The 18,276-nt window shown below is 44.6% G+C and overlaps 2 protein-coding genes across 6 annotated transcripts in view; one reads left to right on the top strand and one right to left on the bottom strand.

Annotated features, from left to right (window-relative positions):
* The first annotated feature begins 472 nt into the window (after positions 1-472).
* RPL8 (ribosomal protein L8) lies at positions 473-4,583 on the top strand. The gene is made up of 6 exons (XM_064646898.1): positions 473-576; positions 726-869; positions 2,515-2,656; positions 2,885-3,103; positions 4,078-4,193; positions 4,383-4,583. The coding sequence occupies exons 2-6, from the start codon at positions 732-734 to the stop codon at positions 4,539-4,541; spliced, it is 774 nt and encodes a 257-aa protein (XP_064502968.1). The 5' UTR covers positions 473-576; positions 726-731; the 3' UTR covers positions 4,542-4,583.
* Positions 4,584-15,012: 10,429 nt separating this feature from the next.
* USP9X (ubiquitin specific peptidase 9 X-linked) overlaps positions 15,013-18,276 on the bottom strand; it is a 101,056-nt gene continuing 97,792 nt past the window's right edge. For all 5 annotated transcript variants that reach the window (XM_064646885.1, XM_064646887.1, XM_064646888.1 and 2 more), the window contains 2 exons: positions 18,039-18,134; positions 15,013-16,612 (listed from right to left, as the gene is read on the bottom strand). In XM_064646885.1, coding sequence (XP_064502955.1) covers positions 16,478-16,612; positions 18,039-18,134 — 231 coding nt within the window. In that variant the 3' untranslated portion in view covers positions 15,013-16,477. The remainder of the gene's footprint in view (positions 16,613-18,038; positions 18,135-18,276) is intronic.

Raw genomic sequence — 18,276 nt, 5'->3', positions numbered from 1 at the left:
GCTGGGGGGACTCAGCCTGGAGAAGAGGGGGCTCAGGGGGAGACCTTATTGCTCTGCACGACTCCCTGTCAGGAGGGTGTAGCCGGGTCGGGGTCGGGCTCTGCTCCCAGGCAACCAGTGACAGGAGGAGAAGACACAGCCTAAAGCTGCGCCAGGGGAGGTTTAGGTCGGACATTAGGCAGAATTAATCCTCATAAAGGGTGATTAGACATTGGAAGGGGCTGCCCAGGGAGGCGGTGGAGTCACCGTCCCTGGAGGTGTTCAAGGAAAGACCGTGCTACAGTCTGGTCGACACGGTGGTGTTGGGTCACAGGTTGGACTCGACGCTCTCAGAGGTCTTTTCCAACCTAATTAATCCTGCGATTGTGTGAAGAAAACCCCGGAGGAGCGGAGCCAGGAGCTCCGATACCCCTCACCCCAGCCCGGCTCCGTCCCTTCACCTTCCCCCGGTGTGACGTCACCGCGCCGTGACGTCGCGGGCGGGGCGGGGCTCTTTCGCAATCCGTCAGCGCCGGAAGCGGCGCCGCGCGGCCGTGACGTCACCGCTTCCTTCTTTCCGGGGGAGGCCGCACCGAGGTAGGAGCGGCCCGGCCGCGATCCCGATCCCGATCCGCTTCCATCGGTCGCCCCCCGCGCCCGGCCGGCACGGGGGCTGCGCGACGGGCACGGGGAGGGCACCAGGGACCGGCTGTCGCTGACGGGGCTGTTCCGGTGTGTCCCCGCAGGGCGCCATGGGACGCGTCATCCGCGGGCAGAGGAAAGGCGCGGGCTCCGTGTTCCGCGCACACGTGAAGCACAGGAAGGGCCCGGCCAAGCTCCGCGCCGTGGACTTCGCCGAGCGGCACGGATACATCAAGGGCATCGTCAAGGTACGGCCGGGCCCCTGCTCCCGGGATGTCCCTGCTGCCGAGGTGTTCCTGCTCCCGGGGTGTCCCTGCTCCTGGGGTGCCCATTCCAGGATGTCCATCCCTCTGCTCCTCTTGTGTGAGATCCCAGCCCAGCCCATCTCTCCGCTCCTCCCGAGGGGTATCCAAAGCCTTTCCCGCTCTCCCCAGTGCCCTGCGGCTATTCCTTGTCCTGGCCATACTTTATTCAGGCCGTGCCTTGTCCTGGCCATGCCTTATTCAGGCCGTGCCTTATTCAGGCATCTCTCTTTTTGTTAAATTAATCAGGTTCCTCTGGAAGTTAAAACTACTTGGGATTTATGGGAGCACCTAGATAAAGGTGGCAGCACGTAGCCAGCAGTAGGACTTTTTTGTTGGAGCTTTGCTAGTGTAGAAATGTCAGATTTTACGTAGGAACATCAGGTTTTCTGTAGGAAATATTGTGGTTTTATGGTGTCTTCAGAATTCCCTGTGCCTGGGAAAGACAGGTGGGGAGAGGTGTCCGTGTAGTTGATTTCACATTAAAAAACCCAATCTTTGAAATCACTAAGAGGTGTCCATCCTCTTGGTCTCGAGCAGTGGGGGCAGGGCAGTACTTCGGGGTGTGATACAGTGGTTCAGGTGTGCTGCAGGTACTTTTTGGGTGTCAGTGACTGCAAACAGTGCCACAGGTACCTGGTTGGGTGCTCTGAGCATCCCTTCAGCTTTGTAGGGCACCGTCATCTCCAGGCTGTAGAGAGAACTTCATTCACTCTCACTGTAACTAAGGTGGTGATGAAAGGTAGGTAGGGAAGCTTGACTTCAGCAGCAGGAAAGACATCAGTACTAGGCACCAACAGCATCTGAGCTGTCCTGGAAAATAGGCACATCTAAAAGGTGTGTCACAGTCACTTGTCTGTAAATACATGGTTGTGTGTTTTAATCTCAGTGTACTCCGGGAGCAGAATTGACTTGTTTTTCCAAGAGTAAAAGAAACATTAAGTCATTAAGCCTTGTGCTTCCTTATTTGGAACTTCTGTAACTTTGTTGTACCTGATATTATAAAGGTTAGAAACACTTTCACTCTCAAAAAAACACATGGAGAAATCCCTGCCTGTGCCCAGCTCTGTCTCTGCCCAGAGGTGACTGGGCAAAGTGAATTTCTCAGTAGGAAAATAAGGAATAAAACTGTTCAGACAGGATTAGTTACAAGCAGCACACTTAACCAGGGTCATTCTTTTGTGATCACACAACAGTTTGGGTTGGGCTGGAAGGGACCTTGAAGACCATCTTGTTCCACCCCCCTGCCATGGGCAGGGACACCTTCCACTATCCCAGGGTGCTCGGAGCCCCATCCAGCCTGGCCTTGAACACTTCCAGGGATGGGCACCCACAACCTCTCTGGGCAACCTATTCCAATGCAAGACCACCCTCACAGTGAGGAATTTTTCCCTGATGTGATGCAGATATTGGAGGTTGCATCCTTACAGATGTGAATTTTCAGCTCATTTGTGTCGGGAGGAATCCAGACCCCCTTGAAAAGTGACAATTATGTTGGAGTACTCATCTCCAGTTTTCCCAGTTCTTTGATTTGTGCAGAACCCATGGCAAAGGCTGTGTCCTGCTCTGAGGCAGCTCTGCATTCCCACAGGACATTATCCATGACCCAGGCCGGGGCGCTCCCCTGGCCAAGATCGCGTTCCGTGACCCGTACCGGTTCAAGAAGCGCACGGAGCTGTTCATCGCCGCCGAGGGCATCCACACCGGCCAGTTCGTGTACTGTGGCAAGAAAGGTGGGTCTTGGGGGGGCTGCCTGGGCAAGGGCAGCACGTTGAGTGTCCCAACACCTTTCTCCACACTGGACATGGAACAGGTGTTCCAGGTCGAACCCTAAAATGTACCCCGGCCGCTGCCGGAGGCTCCGTGTGGTGCCACCCTCTTGTGCACGAGGCCTGTGTTAAATAGAACTGGAACTCTAAGAACCCAAATGAAGCTGTGGCTGCTCTGGTTGCTCTTTGCAGCTCAGCTGAACATCGGTAATGTCCTGCCTGTGGGCACCATGCCAGAGGGCACCATCGTGTGCTGCCTGGAGGAGAAGCCCGGTGACCGTGGGAAGCTGGCACGTGCCTCTGGGAACTACGCCACAGTCATCTCTCACAACCCTGAAACGAAGAAAACCAGAGTGAAGCTGCCCTCTGGCTCCAAGAAAGTGATTTCTTCTGCAAACAGAGCTGTTGTTGGTAAGGAACAGAGCTGTGAACTTGTCTGGTCACTGAGCTGCTTGTCACTGCTAAGGAACCTTTCAAACTGGGTCCCAGTTTATAACAACCATCTTGAAAAAAAGGGTCATTTGCAAGCTGGACCCAGGGTTACACACCAGTATAGTCTGTGCTCAGGGTCTCCTTGGTTTGTACGTTATGCCTGCACTGCCTTTGGGTAGTGGTGACCTAAATTTGGAGGTGGTGTGACCTAGTGAGAGGACAGAACAGTAGATGCTCACTGTCCTCGGGCTGTGGTGGAATTGCTCAGTCTGTAGAATCTGCAGTCCTTGGGGAAAGACTTCTGTGGAAAGTGGCATTGATGCTTTTGGTACAGAGCGAGCCTGCAGGGCAGTGCTGGAGGTGGTGTCAGGTGGGTGGAGTGTTCTGGAAAGTCTGACAGGGAATGACAAGACAACTTCCAAAAAGCAGAGGCTTTACAAGGTTTGTTGTACACCTGACTGACAGCTGAGGTGGCTGCTAGTGTCACTGGCCTGCTTCTGCGTAGAAGACACCTAAATGAGGAATCTGGTGCATTATTCTGGTAAAATTGACTCAATAAATAATGAAGTAGGTATAAAACTCAGAGTTCTTCATAGTCCCCTGAACTCTTTTGATTCATGCATTATTTGCAAAATTGTTAATGTTGCACAAGAAATTTGAGCAGTAAAACTGGCAGTGCTTTAAAAACTTTTAAACCTGTGTGAAGGGGTTGAAAAGCAGTATCTAAAGAGTGTGTCCCCTTGCAGAGCCCTCAGTGTGTGGCTGTAGCTCGACTCTGATCTCACTGGCAATGGCTGGAACTTACTGGTTTGAACCCAGCTGAGATGGCTTGAGATTGGTCTTCAGAAACTCAGTCTTAGAACTTGAATGTCATTAGGGATTAGTCTTAAACCCTTTATTTTGTTCTCTAATGTGTTCGATTTGCGTGTTACCATTCCTGCTGTTCCCTCCAGGAATCGTTGCCGGCGGAGGCCGTATTGACAAGCCCATCCTGAAGGCTGGCAGGGCCTACCACAAGTACAAGGCCAAGAGGAACTGCTGGCCACGTGTCCGTGGTGTGGCCATGAACGTGAGTCTGTTTGCAGTCACTGTCCTTCCTTGCACTTTGGAAAGGGTTTGTGTGATGCAGGGACGAGATAATCACTGCACCACGTGAAAAGCGAAGCAGTTAAACTTCCTGTCCCCTTGAGTTATTGCTGTTAGACACCCTTTACTTGTTTCTGTGGTTACATTGCTGGCTTGCCTTCCCTCTCCACAGCCTGTAGAACATCCCTTCGGAGGGGGTAACCACCAGCACATCGGGAAGCCCTCGACCATCCGGAGAGACGCTCCCGCCGGGCGCAAGGTCGGTCTCATCGCTGCCCGTCGCACAGGCAGGCTGAGGGGAACAAAGACTGTGCAGGAGAAGGAGAACTAAACAACCTCTGTGGAGGTTACACAATAAATTCGTCCCAACAGAGCTTGTGTGAAGTTCGTGGTGTCTGCAGCTGCAGTGGGGCTAAAATAGGGATGATAAACAAGTTGTGAGTGGAGATAAAGGTTTTTTTTCCCCCCCTTGCCTTGAAGAGCAAGGGGATTCTCTCAGCCAGGAGTTTGTCTGTAAGCTGGTCCTGCAGGCTGGAGTAACACTTGGTGTGGATGCTCTTGTGTCCTGGTGTGATGCTAACACTGGCCTGGTTACAGGGTTGCTTAGGCCTGACAAAGCGTTGCAGACCAGTCAAGTTATCCCTTGGTTACCTGGCTTAACTTGGGAATTTGGATGAAGTGGTGAAAGGCTGCTCAGTTTCCCAAGTTCATAGTCTCTTAACATAATGGTTTTCCATTTTTATCTGCTCTGTTTCTTTGGAGGAAAAGCTTGAGAGTTGGAGAACTCCTTACAGAGGGAGTGTTTCAGCTACTATCACTGTAAGGTTTGGGCTTCCTTTTGGAATCATCGGGCTCCAGTCGAATCAAAGATGCTCCCTTGGAGCACAAACTCAGAAGTTTAAGGTATCACACAACCTGCCCCTTTACTCATCAGTGTTTAGAAAGGGCAGACAGCTTCAAAATTCTCCCCTGTGCAAGCTGTTCATGATGGGATGTTCCAAGGTGCTGTAGTAACATGGGCAGTAGCACTGAAGTCCCACTGGGAAGCTGTGTTCTCATAAGAACAGCTGTCCTGTGAAAAGTCAGCTTTTTGGAGGGCAGTGAGAGAGAAGTGATGGGGTTTATTGCAAAATGGCTTTATTCACAGCTTTTCTGAACTGGCCTTTGGAGGGGAAAAAAAGTACAAATCTCAAAGTAGCTGAAGCTCATTCACATCTGAGCACAACTAAAGCCAGGGCTCCCACTGATCTGCAGCAGGTCTGGCTGTGCCACAGGGGTCAGTGCTGAGGGCACTGCAGCCAGACCTCACACATGAGTGTGACTTAAATTGGTGGGAATCCACTGGAATGCAAAGCAAGAAAAGTCATTTCCTATATCCACCCACAAAACCAATAGTGGAGCTCCTCACATGTCTATAGAGAAGGAAATACCCTAGACCACACACCTTGGAAAAAGGCATCAGATCCCCTTTGGGGGAAATAAAAAAAGCAATGACAGGTTTTGTTTCTGTTTACAAACTCTGATGGTATTGGGAGAGTATAAAGTTCACATCTCATGTTTTTGCCACGAGAACAGAAGCTGTTCATGTGCCTGTGTTCTCCTGACATGGACCTAAATATAACATACCCTCCAAACACCATCTGAAGAACAGGTGCAGTATTTAATATTCCAGAACAATTTGCATTAAATGACCTAAAGGACTCACAATGGTTTCCAACCACGCTTGGAAACCATATATTTTCTAGGGAAGGGGGAGATGGTTACTGACACTTGTCACCTCTGCTGCTGATCCCAGGCTCTGACAGCGTCCCACAGGTGTTCACAGCCAACAGCCAGGGGATCAGTGCATTAAATCAATGGGTAGGGAATAATTGCACAAATAAATAAACTAGCACTTTTTGGTGCTGAGGGCAGCTACAAACATTTAATGTAAATATACAGGATGCAATGTTCAGTCTCTTTAAATTCACAGTGGTATGAGGATTTTGGAGATTTTGGTACAATCACCAAACCCGTGTTGCGAGTAACTATAACAGTACAGTCTCCTGTTACAAACATGAACATGGAACTTAAAAAAGCCACAGTGACACTGGAAAACAACCACAAGATAAACATTCTCTCAGGGCAAAATTCTCTCCCCTAGCACCTCAGTGCTAAAAATGTATGAAAAATAGGAGGGAAGAGCAAATTAGATGAAGTGAATGACTGAAAAATCAGAGGCTTTAAAGAAGCCAACCTAAAATGAAAAATTGAAGTAAACTGAAATATATTTTCCAAAGTGAGGGTCTCATTTAAGCTCCAGCAGGTTACCTGACAGGGGAAGTTAAAGAGAACTAACAATGCAACAAGAATAATAAAAATATACTGTTGAGTTCCTAACAAGCTGGGAGGATCTGTGGAAGTACTGAATGTGAAAATGGGACTGAAGTGAAAGTCGGTCCTTGGCCTCTGCGAGGGCTGAGTGGAGTGTCAGGAGGTTCAGCTGAGCAGGGCAGTGGATCCTTCTGAATCCAGAATTTCTGTAAAAACCAGAAATTCAACAGGACAGGGACACTGCAAAGGAGCAGGGAACCTTCCTCTCCAGCCATGGCTGGTGAGGTGGGCGGACGTCTGAGCTCTACTGAAGAAGCTTTAACACAAAACCACTTTTGAATGTAAATTAGCAAAATAAACAATGTTGCATACAAAACACATGGGACCTTAAAGATGATCTAGTTCCAAGCCCCCTGCCACGGGAATAATTGTATAATTGCAATTATACTTTAATTATGTATCATACCCAGGAACCTCTGGCTCAAATGAGCAGTTCTCATCAGCGTGACAGAATACAGTTGATTTGCTTATGTAGTTTCTGTCCAGGATACTTCACAGATGAGTGTTTCCATTCCCAGCCCTAATGCTGCACAGAGGACATGAGCTACTACATGAGTGGTCAAATACAGCCGTGCTTATTATTAAAATAATAATAAAAAACTTCATGTAAGGATTGGCATGGTTACAAGGACATCAGAAATCTTGAAATGAAGCCAACTCTGTTTTAAAAACAGATGTGAAGCGTTCCTGCAGAAATTTCAGAGGTTATTTCCAGTATAAGGCTTTGTTTGCTAAAAGAAAAAAAATAAAAAAAGGAAGAAAAAAAAAAGATACATACCAGTGAAGCACTAAAAGGTCTTCCTTTAAAAGGGCTTCAAATTCCCACCTACGGAAAGACCAAACAGCATTTTCTTTACACTTCTTTAAGGGTGTATTGAGGAACACGAAGTGCTACCTAAGCATCAACACGTATCACAAGATCTTTCACAGTAACAGAACCCTCTCATTAACATCATTATCCCCTCCCAACACCTCCGCAGCCCGACGGCTCCTACACAGACCAAGCATTTCTACCTTGTGCTAAGACTCACATGGCAGGAGCAGGAATTCACCCAGAGATGGGGAAGGATCCCTGCTCCAGGGCTTTCCACAGCACCATCTCCCAGTCCTGACTGCCCACCCTTGATAAATCAGAAGGGGGGAGCAATTCTGGAGGATCCACAATCTGCCACACCCCTGGTGCAGGGAGGGAGGAAATGCAAAAGGAGGTGCAAGGAAGCAGTGTGAGGTAGAAAAAAGTCAGAGCAAACACATCCAGAGAGTTTCTGCAAAAAAGATCAGAGGCAAACCAGCTTCAGCAATAAGATAACGATGCTGTTATGCTGAAGTTACCAGGTAAGTATCTGTCAAATCTAAGGAAAATGCTTTGGGCTGTATTTTCAGCTAATGTAAAAACCACAGGAGCCCAAATTCTGAAAGGTTTCAAGGAGTCTGGTGATCAATAAATCATTATAGCCTCCATAGAAGTTAAATTAAAAAAAGGCTTTTTTTGTCCTGTGGCATTAACAGTTTCTCAGAGAGAAATGTGAGAACAGAAACATTTGTAGGAGTCACTTTGCATTTTTGCTGCCTTCATCAAAAGCTTTCTTCTCCTAGTTCACAGCAACCCCCCCAACCAGCAGTGACCGGTTGGGATTCATCCAGAGTGTATCCTGAATTCTCATTTTTGCTAACACATGGATGTCCAAGAATTCACAGGCAGGTCCCCTCAGATGGGCGACACTGACTGAACAGACCCACAAACTCAGGTGTTACAGAATCACAGAACTGTCAGGGTTGGAAGGGACCTCTGGAGATCCTCCAGTCCAGCCCCCCTGCCAAGGCAGGGTCACCTGGAGCAGGTGACACATGACTCTGTCCACGTGGCTTTGGAATGTCTCCACAGAGGGAGACTCCACGACCTCCCTGGGCAGCTGTTCCAGTGCTCCACCACCCTCAACATGAAGTTCTTCCTCACGCTGAGGTGGAACCTCTTGTGTTACCTGCTTCTATGATGTCTTGTTCAAACAGGTTTATTTAATGTCAGTACTACAAATTCCCAGTAATTTGCATTTTCATTTACAAATCTTCAAGGGCAAACACAGAGAAGCAGAGGTTTCCCTTAGCTCATTCACACCCACCTCACATTCCCTTAGGTGATGGCCTTGGCAGAGCAAAGCAACTGGGCAATGGGCACCTTGTGGAAACAGGGTAAGAGCAGCTCTGCAGCAGCTGCAGCAGTTTCTGCCAGCTTGGAATGTGAGAGGATACCTGTCCCTGGAATAACCCCTCGTTCCGAGGAGAGGCCGGTGCCACTCACGGAAGCCTTTGGCCCTCAGCAGGCACGAAGGTGGGATGATACCCACGAGCATTTCCATGCATCCAGCTCTTCTCCAGCCACTACAGCACAATCAAGCTGGTCCTCAGGTGCTACAACAGGTTCAAAGGCAGCAGCAAACCTGGCTACTTTCCCAACTTGAGGACATCCCAGCTATTATTTCCCTGTCTTCATCACAGCGAGTCTCCTCCATCAACAACTTTGTTAGATTGTATTTTAATAAATTCAACACAAGAGGCCTCCACTAGCCCATTCTTCAATTAAGTCCACATTTTATTTATGGTTTGCTGTTGGTACTTCAATCAGATTTATATATACATAATCTAAAACCTACATCAAAACCATGTTGACTGCTCTGAAGACCGAGAGAAGTGACACGATTGAAGTTTTCTTCCACAGCTCTATGGTAAGTCTACATTCCCACAGCAGGTTTTTGGTTCAGGTTGCAGAAGTGTTCAGAAAGCCAATGCCAGGTCTCTCTCAGACTCGGAGTGGGAGGGTTACACAGTTCTCTTTCAGCATTTCAGTCTTACACACAACCACAGTAGCAATCAGAAACATTTTTTTATTCTAGATAAACACCTGGGTTGATCTGCAGAACCCTGGCTTTTCACATTCCCACATCCCTCCCTTTCTAAACCCAGCTGGAAACCCAAGTTCCTCCCTACAGTTCCATTATTTGAACATTAGTTGTGAACGGATTTGATGCTACTCCACACGGGAACTGAGGCAGCACGAGAGGCTGAGTAAGGAGTGTTTGTGAGTCCATGTGGTGCCACCTGAAAAATGCCAGTTCCTCCACTTTGATGCAAACACAGGTACCCCAAATGATCCCGTACATCCCCAGGGGAGGCAGGGACTGCCCGTGCCTGCCCAGCAAACAGCCCCACCAGGTCTTTGTGCACCTGTGTTGGCCCGACCCACAGCAGCTCCCGCGCTGCTGGAGCCGCTCCCGGCGGAACAGCCGGCAAAGAACGTCAAGAGGTAGAAAGTATTCACAGAGGCAGCTGGGGAAGCCCCTCACTCAGCCCACTCCCTGTATTTGCTCAGAGGATTCGACTTGGTACAGATCTTAAGAGGAGAAAAAGGATAGAAAATGCTTTACATGCTACTTAATCTCAAATTCCTGCCAGGAATCAGCTCCTCGGTTCCCGGGGATCCTGTGGTTCAGGACAGTTCACACCAGGAGGGCTCACAAGCTGCTGCCAGTGGGTGTGTGGGGCCAGAGAAAAGCCCATTTCCAGTTCCCCAGGGATTTCACAGAGCATGACCTCTCCCTTCAGGGAAATACTCCCATTTCTGCTATTTCACCTGTCCCTAACCACGCACAGGGGAGGCTGATAGAATTTCTATCATTAAATCCTGAAGACCTAGTCTTCACATTTCTAAGCTTTAGAATTTGCTTCCAGAAGACCTTCTGAGGACTTTAAAGCACCTACCAGATATTTAAATACAATCAAGTATATTAAGTGTCCACATTTTCAATCAGCCTTCTTTTCCAGAGTAGATTCCAGCAAAACCTACTGGTTTTGTTCACCTGTACAAACCAACTGTTCAAGATAGAAAATGAAGGGTGGAAAAAAACCCAATCAACTAATCAACCGAAGAAACCCAACAAGCCACGAGCTATCAGAATTCCTGGCTGCCATCAGTAGCACAAAGCTTTCCAATCCCACACAAATTACGAGGAGATTTGAGAGATGACAAAGCCCACCTGGGTCAAGGCTGCTGCTACTGCACAGTAAAAAGCTCTGCTTTGGAGGCTGCCTGGCAAGCACTTTTTTTTTTTTTTTTGCAGCAGCAAACAGCAGGACAACAGGTGTAAGTAAAAAAAAAAAAAAAAGGGAGGTAAACAACATCATGGCAAGTGAAGGGATTTGATTCCAAGAAAATACAAAAATATTAAATATAAAAATGACCTTTACAATCCAGAGTGGAAAAACTCCGTAAGAAAGAATCACAAGAAATGATGGACAGGAATTTAGGGGTGGAGGGACAAGAACTGAGCAGCATTTCAATAAATAAAGCTACGAAAAGAAGGCCGATACCTTTAAAAGCTGCACCTACAGAGGTGTCACTACAGCAAGGGAACAGAACTGCTCGCTTAATGGCTCAGGTGAAACCACACTTGGAAAGCATTCTTCCAGCCCTGGGCATTGTATGGAAACAGAAACAGCACATCACAATGGAAATGTGGATTTGGGGAAAAAACCCAAACATTTAAAGGCTTTCCTCTGGTGAGGACTAAAAGGGACGTCACTGCAAACCCACCAGGACGCTGCAGGCTGTGCAGCTGACACCACTTTGGGCAACACAAACCAAGTTACTGGGATAGCTGTTGCAAACTTAAGAACAGAAATTAACACTACCAGACATTTTGAATAGTACAGAGACAGAGAAGAAGGGAATGATCTTATTTTTCCATGATTAGATTTTGGACGAATTCACAGACCCTTTTTTCTCTTATTTCCATTCCTCAAGGTTAGCTCATGGTTAAAGACTAGGAGACATTTTTTGCACGTTATTTTGACCACTGAAGAATGACCCTGTCACTTCAGAATTGTGCTGATGTGATTAAGGCTATATTAATTCTTCCAAGGAAACAGCCTGTAGGTCAGTTTTATTATCAAAAAGTGGCTCTAAGGAATTCTAAAGCTAAAAAATACAGAATTGGGTATTTAAAAATCCAATGAAAAGTTAGCCCTTATTCAGGAGAGTGTTTTTCTCCTTCAGAAACTCATTCCCTCATTCTTGTTTTGATTTCACTGTCTGCAAACAAGAGAGAGATCTGTCTTTTGTGCCACCCACTGACTGATCTGGCTTGACCCCTGCAACACGTCACCAACTTCCACTCCTGCAGTGCTTAAATCAACTGAACTCGCACAAATGCTGTTGAAATCCAGGGATCCATCACAACTTTAGAAAATCAAATTACAGATGAGGATTTCTGAATTTAATGGCTGGAAAATACACCAACACAATTCCACGAACAGCCTACCCTAACACACGCTGCAGGAGTGGGACTGAGCAGTTGCTCCAGTAGAAAAGGACAAAGGAATGGCTACTGGACACTTTAAAACAGTCACCCCAAGGGAGCTGACTCAGAAATAAAAGGGCATTTATGCTGTGAACCTTACAAAGCTCCACAGTGTGAAAAGTGACAGTGCTGGGGTTGGTCAAAGCCCTTCCAGCCCAGCACAGCTGTCCAGGCTGGAAGAGAGGGGAAGTCCCAGTGTAAGTGACTGAACTGACATGACAATCCCCAAAGACCACGAGAAGGCAGGGACATGGACACCCTGGAATGGCACAGAGGGCACACACAGGGAGGTCACTGCTCCAGTGTGCTCTGATCCCAGCTGCAAACCAGGAGAAAATGCACTGAGCCTAAAAGAGGGGCTTGCTGCTGTCCTCTTCATGAGACCACCTGGAAGAGGATCAAAAACCCTGCAGGAGGAAGCAGCTGGGTTCCTCTGCCCTTGCTTTGTTCCTGCAGCACCACTGTGCAGCACACAGCACGTACAAGACAGCTCCTACTGCTCCCCAGAAAGCCTGTCTTGCCTGGCCCTATAGAAGGCAGGACTTTGCTCCCAAGACCTCATGGCTGTGAAAAAAGTGGTATCATGAACATGATGGAGAGCATAGAAAGTAAGAAGATGGGGAGCCAAAAATTACTGTTGTCCTGATTACACTGTGCTGAAGCTGGGCCACAAAAGGGAAACTCCCTCATCTGTCTTAAGAAATGTGAGGTCAGCATCAGCATCTCACCCTCCCAAAATTAAGGTGTGTGTCTTGATCACTAGGAGGAATTTGCTTTCAATGTGTATTCGCAAGTGTGAACTAACAAGGTTAAGATATTTAAACACTTAATTGGTTACTCTTCAAATTTACTAACATGCCACTTGTTCCCCTAATTTCTACAGTCAGTCTTTAGCTTTCATTTGAAGTTAAATCCATTGCACTGAAAGCCTCCCTGCAATTCCCAGTAACTGCAACTCACACCAACAAAAACATTGAGCCACTTTGCCATGACACAGTTTATCAGCCTTTCTGGCAAAAGACTCAGAGGTAGACAAAATTTATTGAAACCAAAAATGGAGGAAATTGCTACAGTAGCCAATTTTTGCCCATTTTAGCTTTGGCAGAATGGCTAATCTCATTCTCTCCTGGAACTCAGGAAATATATAGGAAGTTTTGGAACCATAAGTGCTTTTTCATGATACATATGCTAAAACACACAAGCTAGGCACAACAAAGTGGCTGAGAAGGCATAACAGCAATTATGATAACACAAATCTCTCATGTTGTCTGAAGTTTCACTTTGGGGAAAAAAAAAAAAAAGAGAAATGTCATTGGGGAATTTATTTTCTTTCTGGCTCCATTTCAGTAAGATACACCAGCTTGAAAAATAGAGAACTCAAATTTTCAGAGCTAGCAGTCAGCAGGGAGAATAATGTGAAAAATTCCAAGTCAAGCAGAGTCCTGTTCTGCTTGTCCATCACCACGAGATGGGGTCCTGCAGGACAAACAAGCTCTGACTGAACCCTGAGCCATCTCCTTGTAGTCAAAGGGTAACACAGGTGCAGGTGACCAACTCTGTGACTGAAACGTAGCACATTTACTGATACGCCAACAGTGACTGAACTCCTTTTATATATGGCTGTACTATTTTTAACACTGACAAGTAGCAAGTGTTAAAAAGCTTATTTTAGTCACTAAACAACCACAGTCCAAATGCACAAGAGTAGTAGTAGGGGTTAAGTTTGACCCTCGAGGTCAAACTACACATTAAACCCCATTTAACATCACCTATGGATTTTCAGTTTCTATGTATTCCGTGTTACACTGCCAGGAACACGAGTAATTGCTTTACTATTTATTGGCTCGTTTTATGGAAGACCAGAGATTCCCTAGAAACTGTTCTGAACAGAAAAACAGGACTGAAATTAGTGAGGGGGGAATTAAATCTTTAGGCACTTTGAGGACGACTGCTTTAAAGTGTGTGCCATCACCAACGAGGTATCACCAGGTGTGTCGCCTGAAAATCACCTGCCAAGATGCTGCACCAGTAACATGCATATCAAACTTTTTGCTTGTACAGTATTTGTTAATTTGTTAAGTACAATTCAAAACTGTTTTGCCCAGAGTGAAGAAAACATTGCACCTTACACCTGTTCTAAAAGCAGCAGCTGCAGCAAACAAGACGGGCTTATCCTTCTTCACGTCACAAAGATGCACAATATTCTCAATTTGCTGCCTGACAAAACAACTGCCACTGCAGCCATTCCCAGTTCAGGGACAGGGGTGGGTACGGCTGAAGAAAGCCACAGCCTTAAAGTGTCACAGGTTTGACATGTCTCTACAATCATTGCACTATTAAAAGCAAACACATTTGGCAAGGCTGAACTAGCACATTATATATTTTACCTATATCGTAAAAAATATGTAATAATTGCCTCTGAGATAGCTTGTTTAACAATTACTGGTCCAAATAAATATGAACTATTTCAACTTGAGAACTCAGGGTAGAATTTTTTTTTAGTTAAAACCTCCAACAAGCATTCCCAAACATAAATGGGAACACTTTATTCAAATTTACTAAGTCCAGGTAAAATGGTGTTACTAAAAAACTATGAAAAAATCTGAATTAATTTTAGCACTAGGAAAAACATGGAAGCATAAAAGTGATCATCACTACACAAGCATATTCAAAAATCTTCTGTGTCCCTCCCTTGTTACACTAAATGCCTAAGAATGCACTTGCAACTGGATTTGCCATTGTTCATTTCAAAACTACAGACCTTTAATTTGATAAGCAGCTTTGTTTCTATCAACTCATTTGTAAAAAACACCATCAAGCTTGTGCTCTTAAATATATATATGTATATATAAAAACATACAAAAAGTACAAGATAAATCACATTAAGAAACTTTTACAGTGTAATTGTCCTGATTATTTTATTCTTAAGGGCCAATTTTTTTTTTTTGTGCACAGAATCTCAATGTGACTGTTGTTCCAGAATTCAGCATAGTGCCACTGCACAGAATTCACCTTTCTGTGCAGTCCATTAAAAAACAAAACCCCAAAAAACAACACACACCACAGGACAAAACATTCTTCTTAAATCAAATCTATTTGTGAATTCAGCAAAATAATTTCTATAAAATAAAACAGCAAAATATTTAAATAGTATAGGGTGGGCTGTATCTGTTTTGCAGGGGTATTTGGTTTTTAGACAGGTTCCAAAAAAATTACACACATTCAAGTTACCAATTTTCATTTAAATACAGTATTTACTGATGCGTTTCTTTAAGTCTTTAAACAAATGTTTATTCTGGAATAGAGATACCTCAGAATTGTATTTGACTAACCAGTAGTTTCTTTTATCTTTAAACCCTGCTTCTAATGTTAAGATTTTCTGTATAATGGATAAAGAGCTAAGACAATTCTCGCTTTCAAGTAGAACTGTGAACGAGCAGAAAACCAGCAAGTTAACTTGGTGCAGTGGCACTCACAAGTACTCTGTGATTTTGTTGACTTCCACTTCACTGGGATGCAGTAGAAGGAAAGTGTTAGAAATTTATCTAATAAGCTCTACCAAAGAAACAAAACAAGCACACCAAATACAGTCTATTATGCTCCAGGCATCCTGGCATAGCAAATTTTTGCATATTTGTTTTAAATCTTTTAAATTCCTATTACTGAAAACTAAGTGTTCTTTATCCCACCCAGAGAGAGAACTGTCAAACATCAGATGTGAGGAACATATGTGAAACTGAAAACCACTTGTTTGTCACATTTTCCCTCCCCATTTTATAGTCTAGGTGTAAGAAGAAAAAGTTCTGAGCAATACAGTTGTCACATTGGGACAACTGCTGTCACGTTTGTTTTTGTTTTTTTTTTTTTCCCCTCATTGGCTACACTAACTTGGTGTGAAGCCATGCTAAATGTTACAGCATAACTATAGCTTCAAAGTGATTAACCTAATACCAGAATGAAAAAGGCAATGAAAAAAGATCTAGAAACAATGTTACATCACCAATTTTCCACATCAACCAAATAATTAAAAGGTTACCAGCCATTACGTTGCTCATAGTAAAATCGACTCCAGTGGCAAAGAATTAACATGAAACTATTTTTGTGGTTGACATGGATAGGCTTTTTCATAAAGGAGTTGATCCAACTGCCATGAGGCAGGCAACACTGGTTGCAGAGCGCAGCAGATATATCAAGAAATTATTTTTTTGTTTTTGTAGATCTGTGAGTCTCATCAAGACAAAAAAAAATGTTTCTTGCTCAAGAATTAACAGTCAAACATTAATATACTATATACACCTTTGCCATTTACACATTAGCATCAGGCCATTTATTACAAAACACTATACACTTTCCACTGCAGGCGGGTTATATATTGACAGCAAATTTTCTGCAGATAAGACAGTGAATAGACTCTCCACTCCATGTTGATTAGGAATAGTTTTTCTAGTTTTAAATATTAGCCAGACACAGAGAAAGGTTGGACTGTAAGGCCTGGGTGCACAGTCTTGATGGAGCAAGTTAATTGATTATGTGCATTTCACTAATCTTTTGTCTGAGGCGGGGAAACTTCTTCACTGCCTTCGTAGTTTTCTTGTGCTCGTTGGCCAGTTCGCTGAGGGTTGTTCATATGATGTGCTGCCGGGCCCGTATATGGCTGTCCATGCACGTGGTTATTCTGCAAGAAAACAGAAACAGTTTAAAGGGGCTTTAAACTTGTGGGATGTTTCCTCACTCGTTTGCTTTCCCCCTTTCCATTCAGACCACTGAACCGTATCCTCAAGCACACCGAACTCCTCCTGTGGCAACGTCTGTATGAACACACATCCCAGCTTCTTCATTCCTCTGATCCACACCTTTCACTTACCTTTCTGATTTACACAGAAGGTAAACAAACATTCAACTGTAAAGGTACAAGATCAGCTGAAATAGCAATCTCAGCTTTTGAATAACAAACAGTTACATGCAAAGCAAAAGCAGCAAGAAAGAAAGAAAGGAGACGAAGAGAGGTTGCCTACGTGCTGCCACATTAAACTGTGCGTATATTTTATTAACAGATTCAATCAGCTTGATTTTTTTTCCTAAAACAATGGAAAAAGCATACCTGTATTTATGCAGCACACTTTAATTTTTAGGGGGGTAAATTCAACATTACAGAACTGAATGAAATCTAGACCAGCAGTCTTCTGCAGATGCTCTGCCCCAATTTAAGAAGTCATACACAGATCTGGCCAACAAAAACACCTCATTTATCTACTGTTCTGCAGAGTTTGTGGAGAAACTAGGAATATGAGGATTGTGTGTGTTAGTGAGAAATGCCATCTCTTGCAAGAAAGTGAACACATCACACGGATAATGGTGAGGTTACAGAATGTGTCTGAACTTGGGAGCTCAGAAAGGAGTGGGAAAATCTGCATGACTTACCAACTGCTCTGCTGAGAACATCAAGTAAGGAAAGCAAGATGGAGGGGAAAATGGATTTGGGCAGGAAAGGAAATTAAATTAGCAGATTTGGAATATATAAAATGAATTGGAACAAAAAATGGCAACTAAGTGCAGGATCTAATAATTAGCCAATTCGATAAAAAAAACCCTGGTAAGGATTTCTTTCAGATCTGGCTTTCCACCAGAAAATATTAACAAAGCAGGCATTTAATGTAAAAACAGATTTAGATTTTGTATGTACTTAAGATTTAGAGATCATTGTTCATAGCACAAAGCCATTTGCTTTTTTCCAAAAGCCTTCCAATTATCCAAACTGAAATTCAAGCTTTGAGGCTTGATTTTATATTTGAAAACGAGTAAGCAACTCACTAAATATTATCAATGTCAATAAATATGACAGAATCAAATTCAGTCACTGTGATGACATCAGTCCCTCAGGTCTTTCTGTGGATGATTAATCCCTGATCTGATAAAATTCTCATATGGTGTAACTGCTCCTGGCAAAATGGAGATGTACCTTTATCTTTATTCCTCCAAGTGTGATATTTGACAATAATATGCTTCTGGCTAAATACCTATAATTTAAGTTACCACAAATGCTAAAAAAACCACAAACAAACCTGAAACTCTGAATAAATGGTTCAACTCAGAGCTTTTACCTGTTGATACTGGGAACCAGGTGAATGGGGATACAGAGGGGCATCTTCAGGTGGAGAAGACTCATGTTCATCTGGGGCATCAGGATCATCTGGTTCCTAAAGTTTGAAAAAAACCATTTAATTTACTTTGGTAAAACATATTACAATTATTCTACCCAGAACAAATCCTACGTGGAAGTGATTGTTTCAGACATGCCTGGAGAAAAATTCCACTCCATGGTGTCACCTGCAGCTTGTA

This window comes from Pseudopipra pipra, chromosome 2 (genome assembly GCF_036250125.1).
Source record: "Pseudopipra pipra isolate bDixPip1 chromosome 2, bDixPip1.hap1, whole genome shotgun sequence".
Classification (NCBI taxonomy): domain Eukaryota; kingdom Metazoa; phylum Chordata; class Aves; order Passeriformes; family Pipridae; genus Pseudopipra; species Pseudopipra pipra.
This window is presented reverse-complemented; position numbering and strand designations above follow the sequence as displayed.

Coding starts and splice junctions, on each gene's coding strand:
- RPL8 (XM_064646898.1), top strand. CDS start 732: ATGGGACGCGTCATCCGCGGGCAGAGGAAAGGCGCGGGCTCCGTGTTC. Junction 870..2,514: donor ACATCAAGGGCATCGTCAAG/GTACGGCCGGGC, acceptor GCATTCCCACAG/GACATTATCCATGACCCAGG. Junction 3,104..4,077: donor TGCAAACAGAGCTGTTGTTG/GTAAGGAACAGA, acceptor TGTTCCCTCCAG/GAATCGTTGCCGGCGGAGGC.